The sequence below is a fragment of the Sesamum indicum genome, linkage group LG7 (assembly GCF_000512975.1).
Source record: "Sesamum indicum cultivar Zhongzhi No. 13 linkage group LG7, S_indicum_v1.0, whole genome shotgun sequence".
Classification (NCBI taxonomy): Eukaryota; Viridiplantae; Streptophyta; class Magnoliopsida; order Lamiales; family Pedaliaceae; genus Sesamum; species Sesamum indicum.
The window spans coordinates 1270974-1295277 of NC_026151.1; the positions used below are offsets into that span (position 1 = coordinate 1270974).

The 24304-nt window shown below is 49.8% G+C and overlaps 1 protein-coding gene and 1 long non-coding RNA gene across 2 annotated transcripts in view; one reads left to right on the plus strand and one right to left on the minus strand.

Annotated features, from left to right (window-relative positions):
• On the minus strand, nucleotides 1556-3811 carry LOC110012328. Its single transcript, XM_020695456.1, has 5 exons — nucleotides 3473-3811; nucleotides 3078-3382; nucleotides 2792-2996; nucleotides 2497-2681; nucleotides 1556-2405 (listed from the first exon to the last, which is right to left on the minus strand). Exons 1-5 carry the CDS (start codon nucleotides 3809-3811, stop codon nucleotides 1556-1558), a joined length of 1884 nt encoding a protein of 627 aa, XP_020551115.1.
• Nucleotides 16220-24304, plus strand: part of LOC110012320 — an 11259-nt gene continuing 3174 nt past the window's right edge. Inside the window, exon 1 of the long non-coding RNA XR_002287430.1 lies at nucleotides 16220-16392. This is a non-coding gene — a long non-coding RNA (uncharacterized LOC110012320). The remainder of the gene's footprint in view (nucleotides 16393-24304) is intronic.

Consider the following 24304-nt stretch of genomic DNA (forward strand, 5'->3'; position numbering starts at 1 on the left):
GTACCCCCTGATACTTTGTAGCATTTTGTTGCGTCCAAGTAGACCATAGAATCAAAATGGTACCAAAGTGCGAATGTGCAAATCTGAGTGAAACAGGGTGGAGTATCGCAAAAATTGCACCATAAGACGCAGGTTCCCTGTTTCACAAAGTTGAAGCCCAAAGACGTTAGCAAAGTGCAGCCACACATCTCGAACTACTGCCCCTTCAACAAACAGATGAGAGATGCTCTCCTCTACATCACAACATTGGCATTTTGATGGGAAACTAAATCCCTTTCGCTTCATGCGTTCATCCACTGGGATCCAATCCTGGAAAAGTCGCCATAAGAAGATAGACACGGTTGGCCGCAAAGAACGGTGCCATATATCTGTAAAAAGTTGCTGCCGAGGAGATACCACTCGATTGGCCTCCCATGCTGATGTCGTGGAAAACATCCCATTACTCGCCGTGGTCCACACAATTTTGTCCCGTTGTCCCACTGCAATAGGAATTTGGCAGATAACATGTGCAATCTGTGGCGGGACTATCCTGAAGATCCTGGGGACATTCCATTCTCCCTCATGCCAATAATAGCATACCGGCTCCATAGTGTCAGGGGCCCCGTTAACTAGCTGGGCTAAAGGCTTCTCACCGAACCAATTATCATGCCAAAAAGACACTGTAAGCTGGCACTAGACTCTTTTTCTTTTTTTTTTCTTTTTTTTTTGTTGCATAAGCCGCCTGTGCCTAGGCGGGGGGTTTGGCGGAACCCTACCTGTTTATTACCTCAAAACAATTATAGAGTGTACAATTCAAAAACAGTAAATGAGGAGTATTTACTCCCTTTACAATCAAACTAATTCTAATCTATGTGCAAAATCAATGATGACCAAAATCTACCTATTCTAACTTGTTGCGTAATGTCCCCGCCAATCTCTTCCCGAATGCCCGACCAAACATCATCTCAAAGCATCACTCAAGCTCACCGGCGAAGATAGGGAGTGCCCAATTTATCCAGTCTGATAATGCCTCGTAGTACTCCCGTAATGCCCTCCTGATACATAACCCTAGTCAATTGCCGAGACGCGGCTTCCTTCGCAAGATAATCAGCCGCTCCATTAGCCTCTCGAAAAACATGTCGTACATCCGATCCTAATTCCTGTTGCAGCTGCAAAATGCGCATGATCAAATGCTGCACCTCCCACATCCCAGATCCTCGTGACTGTAAGAGTTGGAGAACTACGGTAGCATCCACCTCAACAACTATCGGTGCTAAACTGTGTGCTCTAGCTAGCTCAAGACCACGCCAAACTACAGTAAGCTCCAAAACCACACTAGTGGTCGTACCCAAAGCAAACTGGTATGCTAGATGCACCTGTCCAATCTCATCCCGAATAACACCTGCCGCTGCTGCTGGCCCGGGGTTCCCGAGCGAGGACCCGTCCGAATTCAACTTAAACCATGCCGGAGTGGGGGTACTCCAACGCACCACTCTGGGTGCCCGAAGCACCATCGGCCTGAAGCAGAAATCCATAGCCAACGCCCGGTGCAAGTCCCCTTTCCACTGTATGCTCGTCATGATCCGTGCAACATATAGTGTGCGAAGCTGGCGCTGAACCTCCAATATGATTCCCGTTGTCGTAAAATGTACCCCTGATACTTTGCAGCATTTCGTTGCGTCCAAGTAGACCATAGAATCAAAAATGGCACCAAAGTACGAATGTGCAAATCTGAGTGAAACGGGATAGAGTATCCCCAAAAGTGCACCATAAGACGCAGGTTCCCCGTTTCACAAAGTTGAAGCCCAAAGACATTAGCAAAGTGCAGCCACACATCTCGAACTATTGCCCCTTCAACAAACAGATGAGAGATGCTCTCCTCTGCATCACAACATTGGCATTTTGATGGGAAACTAAATCCCTTTCGCTTCATGCGTTCATCCACCGGGATCCAATCCTGGAAAAGCCGCCATAAGAAGGACAACACCGTTGGCCGCAAAGAACGGTGCCATATATCTGTAAAAAGTTGCCGCCGAGGAGATACCACTCGAATGGCCTCCCATGCCGATGTCGTGGAAAACGTCCCATTACTCGCCGCGGTCCACACAATTTTGTCCCGCTGTCCCACTGCAATAGGAATTTGGAAGATAACATGTGCAATCTGTGGCGGGACTATCCTGAAGATCCTGGGGACATTCCATTCTCCCTCATGCCAATAATAGCATACCGGCTCCATAGTGTCAGGGGCCCCATGATCTAGCTGGGCTAAAGGCTTCTCACCGTACCAATTATCATGCCAAAAGGACACTGCACCCTGGCCCAAAGTCCAGAATATTAGAGGTTCTGCCACATCCCTGATGCGACACAAACGATGCCAAACATAGGAATGATTGCTATTATACAGCACATGAGTAGGATGACGGGTCCTACAATATCAGATCATGCAAGAACTCCGACCATAAGGATGATTTTTGCCTAAATCGCCACCAAAGCTTCATGAAAAAAGCCCGAACATACTCCGTCAAACTCCGAACACCCAAACCACCTTCTGCTACTGGGCTACACATCTTATCCCATGAAGACCAATGGATATGCCGACGGCCATTATACGAGCCCCAAAAGAAACCATTGAATATGCGCTCAATGGTTATCAATACAGATTTAGGTGGGTGAATTACTTGAAGTAGATGTAAAGGCATAGCCTGCAACACACTTCGAATCAAGGCCAGCCTCCCTCCGTGGGATAGATTCGTCATCCCCACCCCTGTATAATGTCACGTAACCTGGAGATGAGCGAATCAAATAGACATACCTTCCGATTGCCCCTGTACAGAGGGACTCCCAAGTATGTGACTGGGAGATATTTCAACTGGTAACCCATAACGTGTTGTACCTTTTGCAATTGTGACGACAACACCTGCCGGCTCAGAATAAACGAACTCTTTTCACTATTTATCCATTGTCCCGACACTCGCTCATATGCATGGAGAAAATAACGGAGCAATGCCATGTGCTGCCTGCAGATGTTAGTAAAGATCATCATATTATCCGCATATGCTAGGTGGGATACCCGAACCCGACCCGGTGATTGGTAATACATCATTGGGTGCACTGTAAAAAGTCGATCTAGCCCCTGAGATAAGTAATCAGCAGCAAGCATGAATAACATCGGGGATAGCGGATCCCCCTGCCGCAAGCCTCGTGTCGAATGAAAGAATCCAGCATGCTCTCCATTCACTAAGACCGAGAACCAACAGTTAGAGACAGCATTAGCCACCAAGTCAACCCAGCGCTGCGGGAAACCCTTTAGTAGCAAGACTTGAAAGAGGAACTCCCAGTTAACTCGATCATAAGCTTTGGCCATATCAAGCTTAAAGATAACATTCACCTCCGGCCGGTGAGACTCCAATGAGTGAATCAATTATTGCGCCAAAAGAACATTATCACTCAACAATCGTCCCGGGACAAACCCACTCTAGGACGGAGATATTACCTTCGGTAGGACATGCCCAAGTCTAATGGACATCAACTTCGTGCATATCTTATTCGTAACATTACACAAACTTATCGGCCGGTACTCACTCCAAGAACCTGGGCTGGCGGTCTTAGGTATAAGGGAGATGGTAGTAGCTGTGAAACTCTTCGGCATCGCTTTGCCACGGAAAAACTCAGATACTGCACCAAAAACATCCTCTGAGACGAGATCCCAGCAGGTATGATAGAAAATCGCCCCAAATCCATTTGGTCCTGCAACACTCTTCGGCTCAATACTGAAGACAGCCTCTCGAACCTCTATCATCGTTGGCATGGCACAAGAAACATCTATCCTCATCTGTCAGGCCATCCTCTAAGCAGTCCCGATCCATCTCATCTGGAAACACCGACTCTGTAGATAAGAGCTTCTCAAAGAAAGAAGCCGCCGATCTCTTAATTGCTATTGGATCAGTTAAAACCTCCCCCTCATGTTGTATCTCAAAGATCGTACCACGAAACCTCCTCTTCTTCACTAAAGAGTGGAAATATCTCGTGTTTCGTTCCCCATCTTTAGCTCATTTGATTCCGGCCTTTTGTTTCCAGAAGGCCTCCTCTTGAGTCAACACCCGAACCAACACAGCCGAGCACCGATTTCGCTCCACAAGCGTGCGATCACAAGGATCAAGATCATATGCTTCATCAGCCTCCTTGAGATCTCGCTCCGCCTCTGCAACCCTATCAAACACATTCCCAAATACTGTTTTGTTCCATTCCTTCAAACAGTGCTTCAAACGAGTCAGTTTTTGCTGAAGGCGAGTCATACCACTCCCGATCGTCGAGTATTGCCAATTCCGACGAACAACCTCAAGAAATCCCGGGTGTGTGATCCACATGTGCTGAAATCGAAAAGATGATGCCTTTTGAATCATAATAGTCTCTGCAATAACCAATAATCCACGATGATCCGATTTGGAGAGCTCTAGATGAGTAACTTGTGTTTTCGGGAATACGTCCATCCAGCTATCAGTCACCAGGACCCAATCTAGACGTTGTCGCAATCGACGACTGTACCAGGTGTAAGGGCTCCCAGTATAACCGGCATCTGTAAGGGCACAGTCTGCAATAGTCTCATGAAAATCCGACATTGCAATACCATTGGGGGCAGCGCCCCCCGACCGTTCCTCTGGACAGAGGACAGTATTAAAATCCCCTCCCACAATCCAAGGCGAAGAGCCGACCGAAATCAATCGAAGGCCATCCCAAAGATCCCGTCGCTCCACCACATCGCATTTAGTATATACTACTGTAACAAAAAACGGTTTCGGCCACTTATTAGATTCCAAACGGAGGTGCAGAAACTGCTCATGATCTAATAAAACCTGACACCGTACCTCTGGACCCCAGAAAAACCATATCTGATTTACACAATTTGAAATAACCTCATGAAATCCCAGCCGCCTCGCCATAAACCTTCCCTCAAGGGAGATCATAGGCTCCATGATAGCCAAGAAATCCAGATGATGTTGTTTTCTGACTCTATTCAAGACCCTCTGCGTAGGATCATTTCCAATTCCCCGAACATTCCAAAATAATCCTTTCATCTATCAAGGGAGAGTAGATCGTATAGTACTCCTCGTGACAATCCTACGGGGCGGGGAGACTGCCTTTCGCCGATCTGGCGAAGCAGAATGGTTTGTAGATGTGTCTCCCATGGACCGACCTCGCCGATGGCGCGCCAACCTCCTAGAGACATCCTCCTCATCCACCTGATGTCTGCCATCAACCTGTACGTCCTCCCCCGTCGGCCCCAAAACCTCATCATCGGTAACTGCAGCACAGTTAGGCAACTCCTGATTCTCTGTATTAACCACACATCCTGTGAGCTCACACCTTGCTGTCTATGATGCTGGCACAACACCTGTTTCTACCTGCTCATCTTCAGTCCTCGTGTCAGATGGACCACCAGACTCTCCCAACTCAGGAACCATCGGATGTACAACGGGAACCGTTGTCTCCTTCTCATTCCTAGAATGGTGTTCGTCGACTGATTCTTTGACATGACCAGGTTTCACTTTTCCATCATCCTCATCTTCCGTCAAGTGCACCACTTCTTCGACCACTGTTTTGGACACATCTTCATGAGATGCAACTTCATGCGATTCACCCTCCGCCCCCTTAGAGCCACTAGTACTAGCCCCAAGGCGAGATCGGGCTGCACCATCATAAAAAACCACATGCTTTTCTTTATGGCGATCTCTCAAGTTCTTTTGCGCCCGCTGCGTATCCAGTTTCATCCGAAGATCCTCCTGATCAGGAATAGGTGGTGGAGGATCATCCCTATTTGCAGGCCTAACTGGTGGGGCCTTTGATTTGTGCTTCTCATAGCACTCATCTTCATCATGTCCTAAGTGCTTGCAAGCCCCACAATACTTAGGAAGACACTCGTAAATCACAGGCTGGATGATCACTTCTGTCCCAATCCCAAGCCCGATTTCCGTCTATAGCGGCTCAAGTAAGTTAATCTCAACACAGACCCGCGCCACACTAGGCCACACCAGAGTCGCTGTAGAAACATCTGTCCTAAGTGGCGTCCCCAATAGACGGGCAATGCTAAACAATGCCTCCCGATCAAAGAACTGGATCGGCAACTCCGGCAAACGAACCCATACTGGAACAATAGGCGATTTTTCCCTTGGATTAAACGTAGGTGTCCATTTAAAGAGACGCATGGGAAATCCTTCTACAAACCAGATAGATTTGATCCAAAGCTTAGTATAATCCTCCTCTAGAGCAAATTTTATGAAAACATGTCGAACATTAATGGCCCCTACAGAGAAATCCCCACGAAATCCCTGAGCCAGCATCCAGCGTCGAAGATTTTGCATGGATGGATAGCCATGCGAAAACTTCCCTACCAAGGCATAACGAAAAGGTAGGGATAATCGAGATATTTCCTCAGATGAAAATCTCAGCACCTTCATTCCCTGATCACGAGACAAAACACCCATCGGGCGAAATGAAGATGTCTCAAAAGATATTGGTGGCGGCGGAGGACGCACAGCTGCACCGGCAACCGCATCGCGATAAGACCGCACCGGGGGCGATGAACACCCTGCTGTGGCAGACATACTACCAAACAACTGCCCAATCAGACCTCCGGTGAAGCTTCGGCAACAGTCCAAACTCCGTGAATCAACAACCAAACAAGAGATGCAAAAATCAACAACAAATCTGTGAACCGCGCAGCAGAAAGTCGCAGAAATCCGACGAAATTCAGCAATTCACAACAATCAATATCGCAGCGATTCACAACAATCAATCAATCAATCGCAAAACACAGCAAGAAATCTGCGAAATCCGAGGAAAACGCAATAACAGCACCAGAAATCAACGCATAATTCGCAGAGCAGTGCAGCAGAATTCGCAGCAGCAGTGACGAGCGATTTGCAGCAAAACAGCACCAGCAATCAACAATCAACTGCAGCAAACAAATCTGCGAAATCCGACAAAGACTCCGACGAATTCGCAGCAAAACAGCACCAGAAATTGCAGAACAACGCAGCAGAATTCGCAGAGCAATGCAGCAGAATTTGCAGCAGCAGTGACGAGCAACTTGCAGCAAAACAACAGCAGAAAATTCCCAGAAATCCGACGAACTAACAATAGTCAAAAACGACGAACAAACAGCAGCTAAAATCAGCCAAAGCACAGTGAACAGCAACAGCAAAAACAGGAATTCGCAGCCAAAAACAGCAATTGCAGAAATCCGACGATGAACAGCAGAATTTGCAGCAGCAGCGAACAGTAATTCGCATCAAAATTACAGCAGCAGCAGTTGAAATCCGAAAATATTCAGCAGCAAATGATAGCAGCAATTCACAGCAATCTTCAGCAAAGAAAAAACAGCAACACTTCACAGCAAGAAAGTAGTGAAAAATCCGATGAAAAAACCCAGAAATTCCGATGAAATTCGTAGAAAAACCGATGAAATAATCAATGGGGATCAACAAAAGATCTAGCCACAAAAATTCAACAGCAACAGCATCTAAATTCAGCCACAGAATCAGCAGAACCAGCGAGATTCAGCAAGAACGATGAATATGCAGAAACAGTGAAAAAATCCGACTAATTTCACAGAGAATCCGATGAATGGGCAAAACCAAAATCCTCCAAACCAAAATCAATAAACTACCAAACCAAAATCAGCAATATCCCACGAAATTCAGAGAGAAAATCGCAGAAATAATTCTTCCCAACCTACGCAGAAATCCCAGAAAACTCGCAACACTTAACTCTTAAGCCCAGTCTCAATCTTCAATGAAAATTCAAATTGAATGATGGGAAATGTTCCCCATGTGATGAGGAATCGATTGATATAAGTGGTAGCAAGAAATTCGTCGGATTGGAGGCGGAATTGACTTAAGCTGGCACTAGACTTGCCCTCCAATGGATCCTCCTTAAGGGATTTAGATTGTACTCATTCCAATTACCAGACTCGTAAAGCCCGGTATTGTTATTTATTGTCACTACCTCCCCGTGTGTCAAGGGCCGCCCGCGTACTCAGCACCCTTGACGCGCAGTTCGGCCACTCAACCGTTCTACATGGCCGACCAATCAACTTTCACCGACAGACGATGAACAATCCGCAGTCTTAGAGTCCTAGGAGTTGGTCTTTTACTGGTTTGTTATTTGCTTTCTGTTGTTTAGATTGATCAGGGGGACGTTACGCGTCCTGAGGTATAAGTTTCAACTTTTCTATTATCTAGTGTAGACAATAGAATTTATTTTTTTAAGCTTATTATAGGGGGTTATGAGTTCAAGAAGCTTGGTTTAGTGACGTGTTAGAGTCCCCCTCAAGGCGATCCCCTTGCTCTAGCATCGTTGTTTACTGTATATGCATTTTTCAGCAATAATACAAGCTCCTTTCTGTAATCATGTGTGCAATTTACTGTTGTGTGATTTGTTCCTCCCTATCGTGATTCCTTTCGGCGCGCTGCGTTAGTGCCGAGCGGAGGTGCGTGCGGAGATTGGCAGACGTAGTTAGCGGACTACTAGCCACACGCTGCGCTTTGCGGAAGGTGCCTCGTTAGAGGTGATATTAGAGCCTCGTGTCGAGATAGGGCCGAGGCGTGCGAATGCTGCTGCTGCAAAGGTGTCGTGGCAAGATTCAGAGAGCCCGTGACACGCAGCTTCATCCAGCGAGAGAGCTGAGAATCCGGAGGACGAACACTCCCAGTTGACCGAGTTGGAGGAGAAGGTCTCTTCCCTAGAATCTGATATCACGGTGTTGAATTCAGAGTTGGACGAATATCGACAGGTGATTTAGGAGATGGCTGGTGTCTTTGGAGACGACAGCATTGCCGATATGCGGCGTAACATGGAGCAGATGTCCATTCAGATTGGTTTGCTCGAGCGTGCAGTGAGTAACACCCCTATTATTGCTCACGATCCCGATGCTAGGCTTCAAATTCCAGAATTGAAGGCCTATAGCGGTGCACGACATGCGAAGGAGGCAGAGAACTTCCTTTTTGACATGGAACAGTACTTCCTTGCGGTAGACGTGCAGGATGAGGCAAGGTAGGTGTCGACTGCAACCATGTATCTGACTGGTGACGTAAAGTTGTGGTGGCATACCAAGTATGCGGAGATCCAGGCCCATCAAGTGCAGCTTGATACATGGGCTCTTCTACGGGAGGCGATTCGAGAGCAGTTCTTCCCGGAGAATGTCGAGTACAATGCCAGGCGGGCATTACGAAATCTTGAGCATACAGGTTCCGTGCGGGAATATGTGAAAGCTTTCTAAGCACTGATGCTGAACAATCGAGACATGTCGGAGGCGGACAAGCTGTTCACTTTCATGGAAGGCTCGAAACAGTGGGCAAGAAATGAGTTGCAGAGGCAACGGGTCACTGATTTGAATTCGGCTATTATAGCGGCCGAACGCTTGGGAGATTTCAACCAAGAGACTCGGAAGGATAGGCAGGCGACGCCTAGTCCTACACAAAGTAAGCCGAGTGGGATGAGATCGTTCAGGATTAACTTCAAAAGAGGTGGGGGAGACAAGAAGCCCCACGCTCAAAATGGCGCACAGGGCGATTCAGGCAGGAACAAGCCCCAAGAGAACAAGCAAGGAGCACCACAGAAGAGGAGCGGGTGTTTCTTCTGCGATGGTTCGCATGGGTTTTGGGATTGCCCGAAGAGATATGTGTTGAACACATTGGTAACGACCTTTGCCGACAAGGCGTCATCCTCGAAGAGTGTGGAGCCACAAGCAGCGGCAGGGGGCGAGAATGACATGGAGGAGGACGAGGACAATTTGGGTGTCGTATCCCAATGGTGTAATACATTGTCCACAGTGGCGGCGAAGAGGGTGTGCCACCCCTTGCGAGAAAGACTGTCCCAGCTCTTACTGTGGAACAACCGCAACAGAAAGAAGAAGAAGTTCAGCCCGGATTCTTAGGAAGAAAGGGTTGATGTTCGTTGATGTGAAGATTCATGGCAAGTCGATCCGTGCCTTGATTCATACTGGAGCCTCCACAACCACCTTGCGAGCACCGAAGTGGCGAGACCCGGGCTCGTGCTAGAGAAGAGAGTTGGGTGTGTGAAGGGGATCAACTCGGCTGCACAACCCATTGTCGGTGTAGCCAAGTCTATGCTGATTAAGGTTGGTGCTTATGAGGGCAAGACCAATCTTTCTGTTGTGGTGATGGACGACTTCAAGCTTATCCTCGGGCTTGAATTTCTACAGGATACATGCACAGCGGTCTTACCTCATGTCCATTCGCTGATGATGATGGGAGTGAAACCGTGTGTCATCCCTACCTTGGCCGGATGCACAGGAGAGAAGAATTTGTCGGCCATGGGGTTTGAGAAGGGTCGCAAGCGGAATGAGCTATCCTACTTGTGCACTCTTTGTTTTGAGGAAATGGAAGAGGTGTTAGAGGCTATCCCGAGCGCTATTAAGAGACTGTTGAGGGAGTTTGAGGACGTGATGCCAGACGAGCTGTCTCGGAAGCTACAGCCGAGAGGGCAGTAGATGACGAGATTGAGTTGGTGCCTGGCACGAGATCACCCGCCAGGGCACCGTACAGGATGTCGCAACCTGAGCTTGTGGAGCTTAGGAAGCAGTTGAAGGATATGCTCAAAAGCGGAATCATCAAACCCTCTAAGTCGTCATACGGAGTGCCGGTCCTGTTTCAGAAGAAGGCCGACGGCTCCCTATGATTGTGTTGTGACTATCGGGCGCTGAACACGATTACTGTAAAGAACAAGTACCTGATACCGTTGCTGGCAGACTGCTTCGACTGTTTGAGCACAGCGAACTACTTTACGAAGATAGCCTTGAGGTTGGGCTATTCGCAGGTTTGAATCAAGGACGGCGATGAGGCGAAGACGACAGTTGTCACGAGGTACGGAGCTTTCGAATTTCTTGTCATGCCTTTCGGCCTGACAAACGCTCCCGCAACCTTCAGCACCTTGATGAACCAGGTGCTTCACGGTTTTCTTGACGAGTTTGTCGTGGTGTACTTGGACGACATTGTGGTGTACAACAGAACCTTGGACGAGCACGAGGACCACTTGCGGTAGGTTTTGACGATACTCCGCGAGCACGAGCTATATGTGAAGGTGTCGAAGTGCTCGTTTGCTCGGGAGAGTATCAATTTCTTGGGACACATCGTGGGGAGAGGACGCATTCGGATGGATCCCAAGAAAGTACAGGCTATCGAGGAGTGGAGACCGCCGAGCGATGTTCATGACTTGCGTTCATTTCTTGGCTTGGCGAATTATTATCGGCGATTTGTGAAGGACTACTCCGCGATAGTACGACCTTTGACGGACTTACTAAATAAGATAGAGACTTGGAATTGGACGCCCCAATGGCAAGTAGCCTTCGATGATTTGAAGAGAGCGATGGTGACAGATCCTATGTTGGCCTTACTAGATATGTCAAAGCCATTCGTGGTGGAGACAGATGCTTTAGATTTTGCATTAGGAGGAGTTCTAATGCAAGACGGCCATCCAGTTGCCTTTGAGAGCAAAAAGTTGAAGGATGATGAACGATGTTATTCAGTGCACGAGAAGGAGTTGATGGCCGTAGTTCATTGCGTTCGACTATGGCGGCACTATTTGTTAGGCTCTCCCTTCGTGGTCAGGACGGAGAACACTGCAGTGAGTCATTTCATGTCGCAGCCGAAGCTGATCAATAGGCAGGCACGTTGGCAGGAGTTACTATCAGAGTTTCATTTTGTGTTGGAGTCCCGAGCCGGCTCCAGCAACCACGCAGCAGAAGCCTTGAGCCGCAACGCAGATCTGGCGAATTTGGAGTCGTTAGCAGTGCTCTCCTCTAGCGCGGTTGCTATCTCTATGAAGGATCAGGTACGGGAGTTACTACCGAGAGATCCCACAGCGCAAAGCCTGATTCGACTTGTCGAGTAGGGCAAGACTCAACAGTTTTGGATCGAAGGCCTATAGCGGATGACCAAGGGAAACCACGTATATGTTACGAGAGGCGGGGACCTACGGAATCACTCCTTTCAGAATGCCACGACACTCTTTGGGCGGGACACCAAGGACAGGAGCGCACGTATGCCTTGTTGCGGAGGGCCTACTATTGGACACAGATGCGGGATGATGTCGAGACGTATGTCCGCACTTGCTTGATATGTCAGCAGGACAAGGCAGACCATCAGAAGAAGGCCGGTTTGCTACAACCACTTCCCATCCCAAAGCGTCCATGGGAGAGCGTCTCCATGAATTACATCTCTGAATTGCCTAAGGTCGGGGACTTAGGCTCTATTATCGTCGTGGTAGATCGTTTTTCAAAATATACTACTTTCATCGCAACACCCAAACATGCTACGACAAAAGGGACGGCTCATCTCTTCTTCAAGCACATTGTGAAGTATTGGGGACTACCAAAGGATATTGTCAGTGATCGAGACTCCCGTTTCACTAGCATCTTTTGGACCGAGCTGTTCAAACTCCTCGGGTCCACGCTTTTCATGAGCTCGAGCTATCATCCACAGTCCGATGGTCAGACAGAACGCTTTAATTCTATGTTGGAGGACTACCTTTGGCACTTTGTGCGAGGTACGCAGAAGGATTGGGTGAAGCCCCTGGATGTCGCTCAGCTATGTTTAAACGCTCAAAAGAGCTCTTCCACCAACAAGAGCGCTTTTGAAATTGTTACTGGGCAACAACCGCTCCTTCCTCACACTCTTGACACCCCACAAAGTGTGAGATCCCCTCTTGCTCGAAGTTTCTCCCAGGAGTGGAAGCAGAATGTTGATATTGCAAGAAGTATTCTGGAAACAGCTTAGAAGAAGGATGAAGAAGTATGCAAGAAGTATTCGGGAGACCTGGTGTTGGTGAAGGTCCCGAATCCGAGATTGTCAAAGTCATCAAGGGAGAGAGATCCTTGGTTGATGCAGAAGAATATTGGCCCTTTGCCTGTCGTTAGGCGTATTGGGACGGTGGCATACAAGGTGGAGTTGCTGCCGTGGTGGAAGATCCTCAATGTCTTCCATGTGAGCCAATTGAAGAAGTATTCAGTAGATAAGGAGGACGATACCCGCAGTCAACCTAGCCGCCCACAACTTGAATTGACGAAGACGAAGGAGAAGGTGGCTGAAGCAATCCTAAATCACCAAGTGACGAGTACAACGAAGAGAGACCACACAAAGTACTTGGTGAAATGGAGGGGATGCAGCAGCAAGGAGAACACTTCGGAGCGAGTGACGAACCTAAAGGCGTTTCTACCTCTTGTCGAAGCGTACCATGCTTCCATAGCGCCGGGGACGTCGCTATCTCAGGTGGGGGAAGATGTCAAGGGCCGCCTGCGTACTCGGAACCCTTGACGCACACTTCGGCCACTCAACCGTTCTACATGACCGACCAATCAACCTTCACCGATAGATGATGGACATCCACAGTCTTAGAGTCCTAGGAGTTGGTCTTTTACTGCTTTGTTATTTGCTTTCTGTTGTTTAGATTGCTCAGGGGGACGTTACGCCTCCTGAGGTATAAGTTTCAGCTTTTTTATTATCTAGTGTAAACAATAGGATTTATTTTTTTAAGCCTATTATAGGGGAGAATGAGTTCAAGAAGCTTGGTTTAGTAACGTGTTAGAAGCCCCCTAAAGGCGATCCCCTTGCTCTAGCATCGTTGTTTACTGTATACGTATTTTTCAGCAATAACACAAGCTTCTTTCTAAAATCGCGTGTGCAATTTACTGTTGTGTGATTTGTTCCCCCCTATCGTGATTCCTTTCAGAACGCAGCATTAGTGCCGACCGAGGTGTGTGCGGAGATTGGCAGACGTAGTTAGCGGACTACTAGCCACACGTTGCGCTTTGCGGAAGGCGCCTCATGAGACCGTGTCAGGATTGGGTAATTTGCGCGCCTACTGCCTTCCTTGTATGTGGTAGCCATTTCTCAGGCTCCCTCTTCAGAATTGAACCCTAATTCTCCGTCACCCGTCACCACCATAATAGGCCACTATCCTACCATCAAAAGTTGATAGGGCAGAAATTTGAATGATGCGTCGCCGGTAGGAGGGTCGTGCGATCCGTCGAGTTATCATGAATCATCTCAGCAACGGGCAGAACCCGTGTAGACCTTTTATATAATAAATGCATCCCTTCCAAAAGTCGGGGTTTGTTGCACGTATAGCTCTAGAATTACTACGGTTATCCGAGTATCAGGTACCATCAAACAAACTATAACTGATTTAATCAGCCATTCGCAGTTCCACAGTCTGAATTAGTTCATACTTACACATGCATGGCTTAATCTTTGAGACAAGCATATGACTACTGGCAGGATCAACCAGGTAGCATTGCTCACCGACTTCGCCTCCCACATGGGACGAGCCCAAAACGGTGGCGGGCGTCGTTTGCACGAAGCGCTGAACGCTTGTTTTTGGGGTAAATAGAGGCCGAGCTCCTCGTACCACCGTGTGTTCCGCATCCGAGAGATCGGGCAAAGATGCAATGGGCCAACGACCCGGGCACGTGCAACTGTGCGAGGGACGTGGGACACAACGTGCGCCTTGAGCTCCACCCCGCACCGCGGCCCTGAGGGGTGCAGCTCAGGGCGAAAACGGGACGTTCGGAATAATAGAATGCCTTCGCAATATGTATGCAGCATAGGAAACCGACTGCGGCCAAGGCAGGAGCGTGCTTGGGCCAACGACTGAAGCGGCTTGCGGGGGATGTTGTCGTTGCCCGAGGAGGGATCCAACATGCCCAGACACGGCAATCACCACTCACGCGCCCATTACGTACGCAATGCCCGAGCACACAAGCCAATGCCCGCCGTCCCACGATGCATTCAAGCGTCGCGGCAGGCGAACGGCAGCAAGCACGCCCAAGCATACCCCGGTAGGCACGAGATTCAGGACAAAGGACGAGTTGGGAACCGAGGAGCACAAACCTAGGGACCGCAGTAGCTTGCCTGTGGGGGCCATCGTAGGCTGCCTCCCGATGCCTCCACTTTCGTAGGGGACGGGCTACTAGCAAGCGCACCCAAAAGCATACCCCAGCTCCCGAGCGGGAGTCTTAAATGCCGGGATTGCCGACTTTGGCCAGCCACATGCTACTGATTTCGGGGGCGCAGGCAACAGACGACGACAAGCACACCCAAGCTGTGTGGGTGCCACCGGGAGCTGACGGGCGGGGGTACAAGCCGTCGCTGGCCGCCCTTGACGCCTCCATTTTTGCAGGCAATGGGCTACTAGCAAGTGCACCCAAATGCATACCTCAGCTCCCGAGCGGGAGCCTTGCATGCCGGGATTGTCGATGTTTGCCCACTACAAGCTACTAATTTCAGCGTCGCAAGCCACAAGTGGTGAAAAGTACCCCCGACCGTCAGATCCCGACGGCACCCAATCGGTCCGCTTATACGAGGGGAGGCCGACAAGCATAAGCGGACCGACCAACCTTGCTTGGACGGAGCTCGTGTTCGCCATGTTTTAGCAAATCGCAATTGAAGCTCGCCCCCGACGGTTTGCCGTTGCGGACGTGATGGCGTTTGCCGCACACGATGCAAATGGGCATCGACCGCTCGCAACACCGTAGAGCCCCGCTCAAGCGCCCCACCGGACTCTCGCCACCAAAACAAAGCCCACACAAGCCACGCCCAAGCCATGAGTGCTCCGTTCGTGTCCTCCGTTCTTGAACATCTCTTTATTTGTTTCATCTCCTTCGTGTGCTCCGTTCTTCGAGCCTCTTCTCCATGGATCTCCATAGGTCAACTCATGGCTTCCTCCATGGGTTTCTATTGTTTGGATTTGCCCTTTACAATTTTTACAAAATGTACCTCTCCACCTATTCTACAATCATTACAACTTAAAAAGAAACCTCAAACAACAGTTGGGGGGAGGGTACATTAATAGGGAGAAAGCAAACCTTAAGCCTATTAGGCTAAAAACGAAGAGATAAGAAATAAGAGGCACACAGGCCCCAACAAAATAGAAAATAAAACCATACACAAGGTCCAATGGGCTTCGTGATCATCCATATTAATCCAATTAACACAAATAAGCATGAAATATTCCAAATAATTATGCACCAATAATAATGCAAACTATGCATTATAAACAATGATATCTTATATCATAAATTAATTACATATACAATCTAAGAAATGATATAAAAAATAATGTAACTTAATATGGACATAATTGCTTCCCATACAATAAATAATTCGTGTTTTGAAAAACCCATCAAATTAATTTTAGTAATTTAATTTTGGAAATTGCCATAAATTTGAATGATGCGTCGCCGGCACAAGGGCCGTGCGATCCGTCGAGTTATCATGAATCATCACAGCAACGGGCAGAGCCCGTGTCGACCTTTTATCTAATAAATGCATCCCTTCCAAAAGTTGGGGTTTGTTGCACGTATTAGCTCTAGAATTACTACGGTTATCCGAGTAGTAGGTACCATCAAACAAACTACAACTTGAACGGAAGTCTGCGCCTTTCTCTGCACTCTCTTCCAATGGTGGCGGGTAACTCTCAACATACAGTGCCTCAGATACACTGCCTGATCGCCTCAAGCAGGAAGTCTGTGTACTCGTCTACACTCTCTTCGCCAATGTCGCTCATATTAGAAGTCTGTGCCTTTCTCTACACTCTCTTCCCAACTGTCGCTCACATTAGAAGTCTGTGCCTTTCTCTACACTCTCTTCTCAATGTAACCTGCTGAAGTCGGAAGTCTGTGCCTCACTCTACACTCTCTTCCCGACTGTTGTTCACTGAAGTCGAAAGTCTGTGCCTGGCTCTACACTCTCTTCGGAAGTCTATGCCTCTCACACTCTCTTCAGAAGTCTGTGTCTGGCTCTACACCCTCTTCCCGATTCTCTCAATAGTGCTCCAAGTCTTGTGAAGTGAGCCTCTGAAATCTCCGATGCAACTCAAGACAGTGCCTCCAATACACTCGAATTGATCTGGAACGAACGGAGTGTCTGATGTTCCTCAAGACAGTGCCTCTTATACACACGAACTAATCTGGAATGACGTGCGAAGTGGGAGTCTGTGTGCACTCTTCGTACTCCCTCACCCATACGAGGTGTTGCCGCCCTCGGCAAACACGCAAGCCCACCCTTAAGGTAGACAACACTTAGACACTTGCAAACACATAATGGGCCGGATGCCCAACTGTCGAGACCACGCCGCTCATGGACCGGACGTCTCTACTAAGGGTTCTCGCTCAACCCAACGCGAAAATGGGACCCCTGCCCCGAGTCTATTTGACGACCAAGCTCAAATCCTAGCTCGACCGCAAAACTCAATCTCATTGTCTCGGCCCAAGCGCTTGACTGCAACTGCAAGGGTAGGATCTATAATCCCCGTCCGGCAGTAAACTCCAAACGCCAGTCTTGCATCGGTCCGATCACTAACAAGAATGGGATGCTCAACTCTTATCCCGACTACACTAACAAGGTTGGGGTTTCTCGCTCCCAATCCCTGCCCTAATATCACGTTCGAATCTGGCCTGTGCGAAAGTCAAACTCGAGTCTCAACTCGAGCACACAATGCCGCACACTCAAATTCAACTCTAAGCCCGATCGACCCGCCTGCACCATGCCGTACATGGTGTTGATGGATCCCGATGCTCCCCTCGCGATTCTCAACTCGGTAGTCCCCCTCGAAAATCCTTAGACCAAAGAGGCCATAATATGGTGTAAGAATCCCGTCGAGGAACCTTCTCAACTCAGCTCAAACTCGTGCTCCTGGCGAGCACTCAACACACGGCTTATTGGGCTGCTCCCACTCACGCTCCGGACAAGTTGTCTTTCTCACATAACGGATGCCTATGCTCCTTGGTTCTTAAAGCGTGTTGTCTCTCTCTCTAGACGCACCCTCATCTACCACAATAGCACTTCATCACATAATTCTACTCAGCCACACACGGCTCGCACTGACAACTGCCCACAATGGAAAGGGTCTCAACGTCCACTCCTCGCAACCCCAAGGGTGGCTTGTTCCACGCACCTCATGTGCAACTGTGATTTGGCTCCTGAATATTCTGCACATCCTCCTCTACTAGAAGGTCTTCAGACTAATGAGAAGGAGGCCCTTCATCCACCACTCTCAACTCAAGGTGGTATCTCGCCCACCAAAACGGCCTCGTTGCAACGACCGCCTCCTACTTGCGGCAATCCACACACATGGTTGCTACACTCACTCACAAACATGGCTCTCGTAGTCCACCTGACGCATCGGCATGTCCCCCCGCTCAACGAAGCCAACTCAACTCTAAATCTGAATATCAATTTGCCAAAAAGCTTTGAACCACGGTTGACAGCTCGCATAACACATCTGCGGCACCCACACACCTGCTAATCAACAACAATGAAGTTGGACCGTAGCCACTTGCTCTATGAAGCAGCCTAAACGCGCACAAACGACTCTACCTAATATGATCTCTGCAGTAAATGTCCCCCAAAATCATATGATGTCTCTCAGAATCACAACGATATGATTTTGTCTCAACTGATGCCAACTCCCCTCCACCTGACGTAGAGCTCACATACCATTCATCAACCGGGAGGTCTCGTCCTCCAGGCTCGCAATTCACCTCGCCCCATGAAGGTAATGAGGCTCTGATATCAACTCTCGCAGGCGTGCTCTTCTTTCTCGCAGCGGAATGTAATTCTCATATATTTTTCGCATGTGCTTCCTCAAAGGTGACGCCTAACCTTCGATCGGCCGACAATCCGTCGCGTGTCCTTGACACTGAAACTCGCTAGCACGACATCTGAATGCCTCCCAGCGCTGAACCACGTGCCCTTGCGCTCGCCTATCCAAAATGCCCATACTCGCTGAGGCTCTCGGCACTCGTGCCTTAGCGTCTCGCCCACAATCTCAGAACCTGCCGACGCATTGCTTAATGGCAAGGAGCATCCTCGCTCCGCCTCGGCATTACGCCACTACGCTTGCGCCCGCAATGCCCATCTCATGCCCAACACTCACTCGGTACATCCCAGACACTCGCCCTCGTCATGGCCGCCTTCCATGCCTTGCCCGAGTAGGACCGCATCATAAGTTCGAGGCGCAATCGCTATGCTGACATCTTGTTGTTATCTCGCACGGCATGCCTGACATGCCATCTTGCCTTTCGACTTTGGCTTCATAATATTCCCACAGTGCGACATCGTCCCACGACCGCTCATATTTAGCCAACGGACCCCATGGACGGCTAGAACTCAATAGCGCATTCCATGAGTTTGATCACTAGGTCTTCGAATGATTGCCTCGATCACCCATTCGCATGAGAGGTGTTGCCCCTGATATCTCACAGCCCAAGGGGCAACCTTACACATCACATGTAGCCTCTCGGCAGTCTCGGCGCCCAACGTAAGCCATCCTGGCCTTATGCTGCCCGTCAGGTTTCTAAGCCCTTCGGGGACTCTAGCGCACCTCTCATGAGCTGCCTAGAGCTGGTTCTTCAAGGCCCCCATCATGCCCCCAAGAGATGCTCATTTAATGCAGACGTCTTCTCAAGCTACTGCCCTCGTGCACGGGGAGGGCTGGCTGGAGCTCACCACTGCATGCCCCCTCTTATAATAAGGTTTAAGAAAATAATCTCTTGTTCCAAGAGTAGAACACTCAAAAGGCTGAGGAGTGCACTTTTCCCGCATCTCCAAGGATAAAGCACTCTGCTTCACACATTAAGCTCCTACTCGCGCCTAAGGTTGCGCTCCATCATCGTTGCGTGTTGGCTGACATCCCCTAGTCACCCGCACGTCCGCCACAAGTGTTACAGCCGACCTCTAGCCCAAGGTGCGGCCTGTGACACCCTTACCTACTCGTTCTGTTGACGTCCTCGTCAACACATACACGAAGGATTGATGTGTATGCGGTGCCCAATACTCTCTCTCATTATCCCGCGACACTAGAACGACCTCCTGCTCTTTCGAGCGCTCCATCATGAAGTGCCTCTCCAGCACACGTTATCTCCCACAACAATGCCTCTACTGCACCCGAGGTGATCAACTCAACCCAAACGGAAGTCTGTGTGCTCGTCTACACCTTCGTCCTAAATCGGTTGCTAAGATCCCCCACAAAACATAGTGTCTCTCATGCACTCATTCAACACTAAACTTGAAGGGAAGTCTGCGCCTCTCTCTGCAGTCTCTTCCAAAGGTGGTGGGTAACTCTCAATAAATAGTGCCTCAGATACACTGCCTGATCGCCTCAAGCAGGAAGTCTTTGTACTCGTCTACACTCTCTTCCCCAATGTCACTCACATTACAAGTCTGTGCCTTTCTCTACACTCTCTTCTCAATGTAGCCTGCTGAAGTCGGAAGTTTGTGCCTCGCTCTACACTCTCTTCCCAATTGTCGCTCACATTAGAAGTCTGTGCCTTTCTCTACACTCTCTTCTCAATGTAGCCTGCTGAAGTCGGAAGTCTGTGCCTCGCTCTACACTCTCTTCCCGATTGTTGTTCACAGAAGTCGGAAGTCTATGCCTAGCTCTACACTCTCTTTGGAAGTCTGTGCCTCTCTACACTCTCTTCGGAAGTCTGTGACCGGCTCTATATTCTCTTCCTGATTCTCTCAACTGTGCTCCAAGTCTTGTGAATTGCGCCTCTGAAATCTCCGATGCTCGTCAAGACACTGCCTCCAATACACTCGAATTAATCTGGAATGACGTGCGAACTGGGAGTCTGTGCACACTCTTCGCACTCCCTCACCCACTCAAGGTGTTGCCGCCCTCGGCAAACACGCAAACCCGCCCCTGCAGTAGACCACACTTAGACACTTGCAAACACATAATGGGCCAGATGCCCAACTATCGGAACCACGCCGCTGGTGGACCGAACGTCTCTACGAAGGGTTCTCGCTCAACCTAACGTGAAAATGGGACCCCTGCCCCGATTTTGGTTGACGACCAAGCTCAAATCCTAGCTCGACCGCAAAACTCAATCTCTATGTCTCGGCCCAAGCACTTAACTGCAACTGCAAGGATAGGATCTCTAAATCCCCGTCCGGCAGCAAACTACAAACGCCAGTGTCACATTGGTCCGATCACTAACAAGAATGAGATGTTCAACTCCCGTCTCGGCTGCACTAACAAGGTTGGGGTTTCTCGCTCCCAATCCCTGTCGTAATATCACGTTCGAATCTGGCCTGCGCGAAAACCAAACTCGAGTCTCAACCCGAGCACACAATGCCGCAAACTCAAATTCAACTCTAAGCCCGGCCGACAGGGCCGCACCATGCCGTACATGGTGCTGATGGAGCCCTATGCTCCCCCGTGATTCTCAACTCGGTAGTCCCCCTCGGAAATCCTTAGACCAAAGAGCCCATAATATGGTGTCAAACTCCCGTCGAGGAACCTTCTCAACTCATCTCAAACTCGTGCTCCTAGCGAGCGCCCAACACACGGCTTAGTGGGCTGCTCCCAGTCAAGCTCCGGACAAGTTGTCTTTCTCACATAACGGATGACTATGCTCCTTGGTTCTTGAAGCGTGCCGTCTCTCTCTCTAGACGCACCATCATCTACCACAATAGCACTTCATCACATAATTCTGCTCGGCCACACACGGCTCGCACTGATAACAACTCACAACAGAAAGGGTGTCAATGTCCACTCCTCGCAACCCCAAGGGTGGCTTGTTCCACGCACCTCATGTGCAACTGTGCTTCGGCTCCTTAATATTCAGCACATCCTCCGCTGCTAGAAGCTCTTCAGACTAATGAGAAGGTGGCCCATCATCCACCACTCTCAACTCAAGGTCATATCTCGCCAAAACGGCCTCGTTGCGACGACAGCCTCCTGGCTTGCGGCACTCCGCACACATGGTTGCTACACTCATCACAAACATAGCTCTCGCAGTCCACCCGACGCATCGGCATGTCCCCCTTTCGCTCAAGGAAACCAAGTGAACTCTGAAATCTGAATATCAATCTGCCGAAAAGCTTTGAACCACGGTTTGACAGCCCGCCCAACACATCTACGGCACCCACACACCTGCGAACCAACAACAATGAAGTTGAACCATAGGCACTTGCTCTCTAAAGAAGCCTAAATGGGCACAAAGGACTCTACCCAACATGATCTCTACAGTAGACATCCCCCAAAATCATATGATGTCTCTCAGAATCACAACGATATGATTTTGTCTCAACTGATGTTCTCAACTGATGCCAACTCGCCTCTACCTGACGTAGAGCTCATATGCCATTCGTCAATCGGGAGGTCTCGTCCTCCAGGCTCGCAATTCACCTCATCCCATGAAGGCAATGAGGCTCTAATACAAACTCTCACAGGCATGCTCTTCTTTCTCACAGCGGAATGTAATTCTCATATATTTTTTGCCTGTGCGGCCTCAAAGGTGACGCCTAACCATCGACCGGCCTTCGCATATATTAGAGTATAACGACAGTCCCTCACATGTCCTCGACACTGAAACTCGCTAGAGCGACATTTGAACGCCTCCCAGCACTGCACTGCTTGCCCTTGCGCTCGCCTTTCCAGAATGCCCATACTCGCTGAGGCTCTCGGCACTCGTGCCTTAGCGTCTCTCCCACAATCTCGAAAGCTGCCAGCGCAATGCTTAATGGCAAGGAGCATCCTCGCTCCGCCTAGGCATTACGGCATTATGCATGCGCCCGCAATGCCCATCTCATGCCCAACACTCACTCAGTACATCCTAGGCCCTCGCCCTCGTCATGGCCACCTTCCATGGCTCGCCCGAGCAGGACCGCATCATAAGTCCGAGGCCCAATCGCTATGCCGACATCTTGCCGTTGTCTCGCACGGCATGCCCGACATGCCTTATTGCCTTTCCGCTTTGGCTTCAGAATATGCCCACAGTGCGGCGTCGTCCCAACCCAGCTCATCTTTAGCCAATGGAACCCCATGGACGGCAAGAACTCGATAGCGCGCTCCATAAGTTGGATCACGAGGTTTTCGAATGATTGCCTCGATCACCCATTCGCACGAGAGGTGCTGCCCCTAATATCTCGCAGCCCGGGGGCAACCTTGCACATCACACAGAGCCTCTCGGCAATCTCGGCGCCCAATGGAGGCCATCCTGGCCCTACGCTACCCGTTAGGTTTCCAAGCCCTTCGGGGACTCTAGCGCTCCTCTCATGAGCTGCCTAGAGCCAGCTCTTGAACGCCTACGCTACCCGTCAGGCTTCCAAGTCCTTCGGGGACTCTAGCGCTCCTCTCATGAGCTGCCTAGAGCCAGCTCTTGAACGCCCCCATAATGCCCCAAAAGATGCTTATTTAGTGTAGATGTCTTATCAAGTTACAGCCGTCGTGCACGGGGAGGGCTGGCTGGAGCTCACCACTGCATACCCCGCTTATAATAGGTTTAAGAAAATAATCTCTTTTTCCAAGGGTAGAACACTCAAAAGGCTAAGGAGTGCACTTTTCCCGCATCTCCAAGGATAAAGCACTCTGCTTTACACATTAACCTCCTACTCGCGCCCAAGGTTGCGCTCCATCGTTGTTGTGTGCTGCCCGACATCCCCTAATCGCCCGCTCATCCGTCACAAGTGTTACATCCGACCTCTAGCCCAAGGTGCGGCCTGTGACACGACTACAGTAGACGGTGCGGACAACCCCTACCGACGTGAGCTCGGGCAGGCAGACGGAAGCCGACCACTGCTGATGTGCGCGCACGCGACTGTGCACACACTGCCGACGCGCGCCCGCAAGTAGACGGCAGCAGACGGGCGCCCGTTCATGACGTCTGCACTAAATGAGCATCTCTTAGGGGCATGATGGGGGCCCTCAAGAGCCAGCTCTAGGCAGCTCATGAGAGGAGCGTTAGAGTCCCCGAAGGGCTTGGAGACCTGACGGGCAGCGTAGGGCCAGGATGGCCTACGTTGGGCTCCGAGACTGCAGAGAGGCTCCGTGTGACGTGTAAGGTTGCCCTGCGGGCTGCGAGATATCTGGGGCAACGCCTCTCGTGCGAATGGGTGATCGAGGCAAGCATTACAAGACTTCGTGATCCAACTAATGAATGGGTGACCTACAACTGAAGCGGCTTGGGGGGATGTTGTCGTTGCCCGAGCAGGGATCCAACATGCCCACAAACGCCAATCACCACTGACGCGCCCATTACGTACGCAATGCCCGAGCACACAAGCCAATGCCTGCCGTCCCACGATGCATTTAAGCGTCGCGGCAGGCGAACGATAGCAAGCACGCCCAAGCATGCCGCTGTAGGCACGAAGATTCGGGACGATTCACGAGTTGGGAACCGAGGAGCACAAATATAGGGACCGGAGCGGCTTGCTTGTGCGGGCCGTCTCTGGCAGGGGCGCATGTGTTGGGTTTTCGTTATTTCACGCACGACACCAACTCTTTCATGAGGAAGCGCGCATAC